The sequence below is a fragment of the Coregonus lavaretus genome (assembly GCF_964263955.1).
Source record: "Coregonus lavaretus genome assembly, chromosome: 26".
Classification (NCBI taxonomy): domain Eukaryota; kingdom Metazoa; phylum Chordata; class Actinopteri; order Salmoniformes; family Salmonidae; genus Coregonus; species Coregonus lavaretus.
Window position 1 is genome coordinate 37,995,315 of NC_140013.1, and position 9,947 is coordinate 38,005,261.

The 9,947-nt window shown below is 47.4% G+C and overlaps 1 protein-coding gene across 1 annotated transcript; it reads left to right on the forward strand.

Annotated features, from left to right (window-relative positions):
- The first annotated feature begins 52 nt into the window (after positions 1-52).
- On the forward strand, positions 53-8,672 carry cep57 (centrosomal protein 57). The gene is made up of 11 exons (XM_084142800.1): positions 53-263; positions 856-1,024; positions 2,268-2,447; positions 2,864-2,985; positions 3,143-3,268; positions 3,342-3,419; positions 3,498-3,605; positions 3,791-3,853; positions 5,049-5,269; positions 5,371-5,515; positions 5,651-8,672. Exons 1-11 carry the CDS (start codon positions 225-227, stop codon positions 5,858-5,860), a joined length of 1,461 nt encoding a protein of 486 aa, XP_083998926.1. The 5' UTR covers positions 53-224; the 3' UTR covers positions 5,861-8,672.
- Positions 8,673-9,947: the final 1,275 nt, after the last annotated feature.

Genomic DNA, 9,947 nt, shown 5'->3' on the forward strand with positions numbered 1-9,947 from the left:
CGCCGTGTGACGTCATCTCCTCCGTAACTCCTGAAAGGGGATCCTCCGGCTCTTCAGTGCGCGCGCGGTATTTTGTTTCCTGCATTCCAGAAATGATGGTAGAAATGCTACCCAGACATTTTATATGGAATGTTTATGTGCTCTGGCTGAATTGAAGACACCCTACGGATAAAAACTGAAGCCATGTAGCTAGCTCGGCTGGCAAATAGAGTTGGTTGCCAACAATGGAGAGAGTGTCAAAACCATCCGTCGGGCGAGAGAAGGTAAACATAGATAGCTAATTTAGCTAGCTAACGTTAGCTATCCAACTCAACAAACCTCTCTTGGCTAGTTATCCAGCTAACTTAGCTTGCATTTGAATGGACTAAAGTTTAGCTAGCTAACGTTAACTATTGTAAGTTGCATATTTGCATCAGATCTAACTAGGTGTTTTTCCAGCACTAGCTAGCAGCACTAGTAACTCGCAAACTAACGTTAACCATTTGACACACAGCGTCTTGGATGTATTCTCGCGTTTACTTACGCTAGCTAACTAACTTTGCTTGTTACTAAGAGCTAGCCAATAATGTAATGGTTAAAGTGAGAGTGACCATAGTCAGCCTTTATGTGCAACACCAAACTAAACATCACTAAACTATAGAGCAGCTGAGTTGTGTACCAGATAATTCCACTGGAGATGTAGAGGAGTGTGTGGCGTTTGTTTTGGGGGACAGTCCTAAGGATTGTAATCTATCATTAGAATGGGTGACAGTTTGTAGTGTCTGGTTTTGTAATAATATTATCAGTGTTGGGGGCAGTAATATCATGGTGTTAGAGATTGTGTTTCCATGACTGTGTCTGTCTGTCTGTCTGCAGGAGCTCTCTGCCGGCGTGATGTCTAACAGTCTGTCTCTACCCTCCTACAAAGACTACCCAGCAAGTCGCCCCTTCATCAACACCTCTCTACCCTCCTACACACCTCGCAACACACACATACCCCATCAGACACTGCCCAGCAAGGCATTCCCAGAAAGCAGCAGTGCAGGTAATCACCAATCACTACCTGCACTGCTGTTAGAACCACATTGTGTGTGTGTGTGTGTGTGTGTGTGTGTGTGTGTGTGTGAGATACAGTTTCCATTGTGGTTTGTGTGGTGAGGCTGGTCTCCATGGCAACAGCAGGTGACACTTGACACCACTCTCCCTGTGTGACACAGCCTGTTACCTGAGGCTCTGCTAAACGCTATCCCTCTATCCCCACTCTCACATCTCTATCCCTCTTTCCTCCTACCTTCACCCATCTCTCTATCACTCCCCATCTCTCTATCACTCTCTACAGTCATGGTCAAAAGTTTTGAGAATGACACAAGTATTGGTCTTCACAAAGTTTGCTGCTTCAGTGATTTTAGATATTTTTGTCAGATGTTACTATGGTATACTGAAGTATAATTACAAGCATTCCATAAGTGTCAAAGGCTTTTATTGACAATTACATTAAGTTTATGCAAAGAGTCAATATTTTCAGTGTTGACCCTTCTTTTTCAAGACCTCTGCAATCCGCCCTGGCATGCTGTCAATTAACTTCTGGGCCACATCCATTCTGGCATAATCAATGCTTGGAGTTTGTCAGAATTTGTGGGTTTTTGTTTGTCCACCCGCCTCTTGAGGATTGACCACAAGTTCTCAATGGGATTAAGGTCTGGGGAGTTTCCTGGCCATGGATCCAAAATGTAGATGTTTTGTTCCCCGAGCCACTTAGTTATCACTTTTGCCTTATGGCAAGGTGCTCCATCATGCTGGAAAAGGAACTGTTCTTGGATGGTTGGGAGAAGTTGCTCTCGGAGGATGTGTTGGTACCATTCTTTATTCATGGCTGTGTTCTTAGGCAAAATTGTGAGTGAGCCCACTCCCTTGGCTGAGAAGCAACCCCACACATGAATGGTCTCAGGATGCTTTACTGTTGGCATGACACGGGACTGATGGTAAAAACAGACGCAGCAGACTTTGTGAAAATTAATATTTGTGTCATTCTCAACTTTTGACCACGACTGTACTCACGCCACCATCCCTCCTACCTTCACCCATCCTACTATCCCTCTCTGCTCATCACTTCTACTCTGAGCGGCCTAACAAAGTTCTTGCTGATAAGTTTTTACTCATGAATGTCTGGTGGAGAATAACTTTAACTCAGTGTGTGTGGTAACTGATAAGGCAAGATATGATGGTACGATATTTATCTTCAAAGGGGATTATACTGTGTGCGTGTGCGTGTGCGTGTGTGTGTGTAGCGATCCTGTCTGCTCTGATGAACCTACAGGAGAAGATCAGGAAGCTGGAGTTGGAGAGAGGCAGAACGGAGCAGAGTCTACACAGCCTGGAGAAAGAGACCTCACACGCACTGAGAGACACACACAAACACACTAACACACAGGAGAGAGAGACTAGCAACCAGTCAGAACCTAACCAAGGTGAGCGACGTGATCATTTCCAAAAATATAGAACTGTGTTTTGTTTGAGAGTAAACAGATGCTCTTTTTGCCCCCTGTCTCTCTCTCTCTGTCTCGCGCTCTCTCTCTGTCTCGCGCTCTCTCTCTGTCTCGCGCTCTCTCTCTGTCTCGCGCTCTCTCTCTGTCTCGCGCTCTCTCTCTGTCTCGCGCTCTCTCTCTGTCTCGCGCTCTCTCTCTGTCTCGCGCTCTCTCTCTGTCTCGCGCTCTCTCTCTGTCTCGCGCTCTCTCTCTGTCTCTGTCTCGCGCTCTCTCTCTGTCTCTGTCTCGCGCTCTCTCTCTGTCTCTGTCTCGCGCTCTGTCTCTGTCTCGCGCTCTCTCTCTGTCTCTGTCTCACGCTCTCTCTGTCTCTCTCTCTGTCTCCCCCTCGGTCCCCTCAGTGTTGGTGACTCAGCTGGCTGCGGTGGAGTCTCGCTGTAAGCTGTTGGACAGACAGCTGGAGTACATGAGGAAGATGGTCCGCAACGCAGAGGCCGACAGAACAACCCTGCTCAAACGTCAGGTTAGCATACGCCTCAGCTAGCCTTACCTAGCATTATCTATGCTAACCCAGGGAGACAGGCTAACGACAGGTAGTTAGCGTTGGTTAGCCGAGTTAAGATCCCTAACTGTATGTATGATGCTCCGGTAGCACTCAGTTACCATAGTGACCCTTTCAGGTTTCCCTTGAGATGACCAGGTCAGCTGCTCCCGCCCCTGACTCCGCCCACCAGGCCCAGTTAGATAAGCTGGATCTACTGGAGAAGGAATACCAGAGACTGACCCGCACACAGAACCACGCAGAGGTACACACACAAACACATTTTCCCCCCCGACTAGGATTTGGTGGCTCTGATGTCTGTATGTGTGTGTTTTTAGAGGAAGATTCGTGAGTTGGAGCTGAAACTGCTGGAAGAAGAACACCAGAGGAAACTGGTCCAGGACCAGGCCAACCAGGTAGACACACACACACTCACACTCTCTGGAGATGTGTATTGCAACTATTTTGCACCCTGCTTTCTCACCTGTCCTCAGTTACAGACAGGTCTGGAGGCCAATCGTATCCTGATCCAGTCTGTGTCGCCCTCGCCCCGCCTTCCCAAAGCCAGAAGTACAATCAGAGAGAAGAAACAGGTCTCCAAGGTAGCAGCCTTCCCATGAGCCTTTAGGTGCCGGTGTTTCTACTGGAGATGAATGACATTCGATGTGATCCTCCTCACCCAAACACACACACACTAAACTAATTGTTCAGGCCACATATCTGATTGGCCAACGAGCCTTTGACCCATACCAATATCTGATCTGAATGTGTGTGTGCTCTGCGGCAGGCCTCACACACGCAGCCGCACTACCGACTGAGCCTGGGAGACGTGCCATTTGTAGCAGGGAAGGTATGAACACACACACACACAATATGCAGACACCCTCCTCATCTCCCTCTCTCTGTCTCTCTCTAGTCTGTAGGGTGCAGTCACTCGGTCATCTCCCTCTCTCTGTCTCTCTCTAGTCTGTAGGGTGCAGTCACCCTCCTCATCTCCCTCTCTCTGTCTCTCTCTAGTCTGTAGGGTGCAGTCACCCTCCTCATCTCCCTCTCTCTGTCTCTCTCTAGTCTGTAGGGTGCAGTCACCCTCCTCATCTCCCTCTCTCTGTCTCTCTCTAGTCTGTAGGGTGCAGTCACCCTCCTCATCTCCCTCTCTCTGTCTCTCTCTAGTCTGTAGGGTGCAGTCACCCTCCTCATCTCCCTCTCTCTGTCTCTCTCTAGTCTGTAGGGTGCAGTCACCCTCCTCATCTCCCTCTCTCTGTCTCTCTCTAGTCTGTAGGGTGCAGTCACTCTGTCATCTCCCTCTCTCTAGTCTGTAGGGTGCAGTCACTCGGTCATCTCCCTCTCTCTGTCTCTCTCTAGTCTGTAGGGTGCAGTCACTCGGTCATCTCCCTCTCTCTGTCTCTCTCTAGTCTGTAGTGTGCAGTCACCCTCCTCATCTCCCTCTCTCTGTCTCTCTCTAGTCTGTAGGGTGCAGTCACTCGGTCATCTCCCTCTCTCTGTCTCTCTCTAGTCTGTAGGGTGCAGTCACTCGGTCATCTCCCTCTCTCTAGTCTGTAGGGTGCAGTCACTCGGTCATCTCCCTCTCTCTGTCTCTCTCTAGTCTGTAGGGTGCAGTCACTCGGTCATCTCCCTCTCTCTGTCTCTCTCTAAGTCTGTAGGGTGCAGTCACTCTGTCATCTCCCTCTCTCTGTCTCTCTCTAAGTCTGTAGGGTGCAGTCACTCGGTCATCTCCCTCTCTCTGTCTCTCTCTAGTCTGTAGGGTGCAGTCACTCGGTCATCTCCCTCTCTCTGTCTCTCTCTAGTCTGTAGGGTGCAGTCACTCGGTCATCTCCCTCTCTCTGTCTCTCTCTAGTCTGTAGGGTGCAGTCACTCGGTCATCTCCCTCTCTCTGTCTCTCTCTAGTCTGTAGGGTGCAGTCACTCGGTCATCTCCCTCTCTCTGTCTCTCTCTAGTCTGTAGGGTGCAGTCACTCGGTCATCTCCCTCTCTCTAGTCTGTAGGGTGCAGTCACTCGGTCATCTCCCTCTCTCTGTCTCTCTCTAGTCTGTAGGGTGCAGTCACTCGGTCAGGGCCAACGTCCAGTCTGTTCTCTCCCTGCTGAAGCAGCATCAGCCCCAGCTATGTAACTCACGTGTCCTCTCTCACACCCCTCTGGCCCAGCCAGCCAATGGCACCCACTCTGACAGTGTCTCCTCCTCTTCCTGTGGGGAGGAGCTATCAGACCTCCTGCTGGCCCTGCAAGATGAACTGGGACACATGAGCCTGTGAGTGTGTCAGTCTGTTAGAGAGAGTCTGAGACTTTGTTTCAGCATGAATAGCTATCTCAGTTGTGTATGTAAATGTGTGTGTGTGTGTGTGTTTTCAGTGAGCAGCAGGAGCTGGTGCGGCAGGCTGAGGCGTGTGTGTGTGAGCGGGAGAGGAGGGGGGTGGAGAGGGAACAGGAGACTCTACTCAGGAGGATGGAGAGAAAAGTAGAGCAGATCAGCAAACTACGCAGACACCAAGCACAGGTACACACACACACACACACATACAGTTTGATGACAAAGCACTATTTAACTGGTTTTGCCTCCAACATATCCACAAACACACAAATTTGACTAAGGAGTTTTTCACAGTTTCTCACTTTCTCTGTCTCTGTGTAGGTGAAGAGGTTTATGAGGGAGGCTCGTGGTCAGAAGCAAGGTGGAGGAGGAGAGGTGAAGGTGACCACCACAGTGACCACACGCAGTCGCTCTGCCGGACCGGTCAAAGTTCGACCGGGGGACCGCAGCAGGAAAAGTCTAACACTGCTCAGGGACATGAGGTCCCTGCAGACCTCGCTACGCCCCGACCAACCACAATGGAGCTACTGACCACAACAGGACCAACCACAATGGAGCTACTGACCACAACAGGACCAACCACAATGGAGCTACTAACCACAACAGGACCAACCACAATGGAGCTACTAACCACAACAGGACCAACCACAATGGAGCTACTAACCACAACAGGACCAACCACAATGGAGCTACTAACCACAACAGGACCAACCACAATGGAGCTACTGACCACAACAGGACCAACCACAATGGAGCTACTGACCACAACAGGACCAACCACAATGGAGCTACTAACCACAACAGGACCAACCTCACTGACGTGACTAAGACACTATTACTCACCAGACCGCAACAGGGAACTGGACCATGATGCTGAAGATCAACCTGAACTTCTCTGATAGCCGTCCCATGGGTGTCGTTGTGTGGCGAAGAGGAATGAAGCCAGGCCACCCAAGGACATTTTGGAAGAGGATGATGCTGATGAATCATTTACAGGGACATAGGGGTGTAGAGAGGAAGGGTAATGATGTTGTATTTCGGATGTCTTTGGGAGAGCAGCGTAGCAGTAACATACTGCAGACTCTCTGCAGAGAGAGAACACTCCTCCTGATGGGTGTACAGTATGCATTGTGCAGTATATCTGCTTCATCTATTGGCTTTAACAGGGTGTGTTGTGTGTTATTGTATAAATCTGATACCGTGTGTTCCACTGTTGCTGCAAACCTCAGCTCACAGCAATAGACTGAATTTTGTGTGTGTAGTACCATGTGTTAAATGATGTAAACCCTCTGCCCTGCAATGACTCCCTGAGATGAGCAAATTAGAGTGTGTGAGTAGGGAACTGACAGGGGGAGACGGGGGGGAGACAGGAGGGAACTAACAGGGGGAGACGGGGGGAGACAAGGGGGAGACAGGAGGGAACTGACAGGGGGAGACGGGGGGAGACGGGGGGAGACAGGAGGGAACTGACAGGGGGAGACGGGGGGAGACAGGAGGGAACTGACAGGGGGAGACGGGGGGAGACGGGGGGAGACAGGAGGGAACTGACAGGGGGAGACGGGGGGAGACGGGAGGGAACTGACGGGGGGAGACGGGGGGGAGACAGGGGGAGACAGGGGGAGTGTGTTGCTGTGGGGTGGGAAGCCTTACGACTTCCCTAAAGATGGTGTGTGTGTGCTTTGAGGCTTAGGGTTGTTTTCATTGGACCAACATTTTACATTTTTAGATTTCTAGAATTACGGCTTGTGTAACTTGTCTATCAAATGTTCTGAAATAAACTATTTATTTTCTACTGTTGACACTTTCCTTGACACGTGACTTTTCCTATGGTATTTCGTTTTTCAGCTTTCTGAAACTCAGACCATCTATATTTGAAAAAATATATCTCCTGCCATCTGTTAGACGTTGTTGAAAATGTTTTTCTCATAATGTTGGGTCCCATCAGCACCAGACAGAATGGCTTGACTGTACCATCTTGACCATCTTGCATCTCCGTCCTTGAGTTTAGAGTGGTAAATAGAATACTGCATGTATAACCTTTCCTGCTATGGCCTATGGATTATAGCTTCGCCAACAATAAAGCCTGTATCTCAGCAGATCTCAATAGCCTAATACGTCATTTGACACGAAATCTAAAGAAAATGTTACTATACATGATCATGGTGATCTATCCTCTGTTCTAAAATGTAAGCTTTGCTATACAAATTATTTTGCTATCAATGATAGCTTATGATTTTCAATCAGTAATTATATACAGCAGTAGGCTAAACCAATCAATCAACAGTTTTTAGGGGAGGGAAATATTGTATTAATTAAAACCTAGGTAAAACATGTTTTTGTTTGGCTACAGCAAACAGTCTTATAATCCCATGTGGGCTGTGTGTAACAGGTCAAAGAATTACAGATTTTTGCAACCGTTCATTTTCTATTTTTTATTTTATTTTGTGAGTTGATTTCACCAAAATATTGTATTGTTCAGCATTTCGTGTAGTTTACAGATATTGGGAGAGTTAGTTGTGTAATTGCGCCCTCTAGACTGTTGGTTTGGTTATATGCGGAGGGATGTCATGCTTTTCTCAGTCTGCATTGTACTCGACAGAGAGGTATGTGTTCACTTCGGCGTGATATAAACTTGATATACCTGTTAAAACTAAAACGTTTCAGTGCACATAGTAACTTGTATGTATATTATATGATGAGTGTACGTACATTTAATCAAGCTGTGTCGTGAATTTAGCTGTTTTTGAGAGTTTGAGAAATTGCTAACTTAGCTAACCTCGTGTTTTGTTTAGCTGTAAGTTAGCGATCGTCATTCTATCCTCTTGTGTTGAAGCCCACGTTGTTCTTTTTATGTTAGGCGGATTCTGGTCGAGGGTAGAGTTTTGAACATTTTCTCTCCTTGATGTTGAACAGGTATGTATTCCCTATATCAGGTTAAAAATATGTGTTCATTTAAAATGTTTTCATGTATTGATTAGTGTTTAATGGCACTGAAAAGCTCAAATGTGAAGGATTACATGTTGCTTCGTGCATATTACTGTATGTATTACCTATTTGAAAGATGGTTTATGTCATGTTGCACAGTATTAATGTAAAGGCTAAAAGCTCAGAGTTTTTGGCAGAGATAACATGCAATATGACACATACATAAGATATACACCAGATGCGATGTTTATTTTCCAATTATGTTGTATTTTATTCCTTGGATTTTTGAATGTGATTATACTGAGTCTGCATTGTACTCGACTGAGAGAGGCGGATTCTGGTCGAGGGTAGAGTTTTGAACATTTTCTCTCCTTGATGTTGAACAGATTGAGAGAGTTGTACACAATAAAGTGCCTTCAAGTACGCCAGTGTCTTGTCTTCAGTGCACCGGAACACAACGCAGTAGTCGGCAACGAGCAGACCGCGCCGGCTACATTGGTGCCGTGACCCGGATATCTTCGCTTCAGATCATCGCCAGGGTGATCGCCGGAGGTTGCTGTGACGAGTAGGAACCTCTTCGGAACGTTGACAAGTATAAGGGCAAACATTAATGTGTAAATTGTAGCTCTTAATTGCTTACCTCAGCTACTTCTATCATTTTACAATTTTTTTTTCATATTCACATGTTCTGGTGATTCACATATCATTACCATAGTCTATTACAACTTTCTATTAAAAAAAAAAAAAAAAAAATGACTGATGGTAAGGATGCGCAGACACCATTTAGTGTTGGAGATGCTGCAGGGGTAAGCCTGGGGAGGGGCAGGTTTATGAGTAGGGTGGAGAGCACGCCGGTTAGGGGTGCTGGTATACTAGGCAGACCTGTACTCTCGTCCACACGCTTACGCACTGATGAATATTCCCCCGCACCACACATGCGTAGCTTAAGAGATGCTCCAGACATTGCAAGCAGCGTTAGTTCAGTGGGCCGTCCTGCATTTTCATACACTCACACCCAAACAGATGAACATTCTCCACGTCAGCCAGTGTCTAGTTCACATGTGAGTTCTGCAGACCTAGGGAGTCTCATCACACAGTTAGCTCATGAAATAGGAGAGAACATTGCTAGCCAATTACAGAGATCTGTTGGTAGTGCAGATAACCAAACCACTCCTACGCCTAGCCTGAACATGACAGGAGTAAAGTTAGTCATGAAGACAGATGTCAAAGAGCCGCCGTACTTCAGGGGTGATGGAACAGACAAACACACAGTGCATGAGTGGGAAGAGATTATGAGCGTTTACCTGAATAAGAGGGGTGTACACCCGCAAGAGCACTCCCAGGAGATAATGTCAAGACTAATGGGAAAGGCTAGAGACATTGTTAAAGTTACCCTGCGCAGTATGCCATCGCTGCAGCCAGCTGAGTACTCCAAGCTCGTCTTTGATATTCTGAAACAACATTTCAGTGAGTTAACCTACTCCTCTATGCCTTTAGCAGATTTCTATAACACACTTCCTCTGGCCGGAGAAAGTCCCATGGACTATTGGATATGCTTGAACAAGGCTGTGGATGTCGCAGATGAGTGTCTGAGAAGGCAGGGGCGAAACATTGAGGACCCCTCTCACGAAGTCACAATGATGCTGGTGAAACACTGTCCCGACCCCGCTCTTGCAAGTGTCCTAAAGTGCAA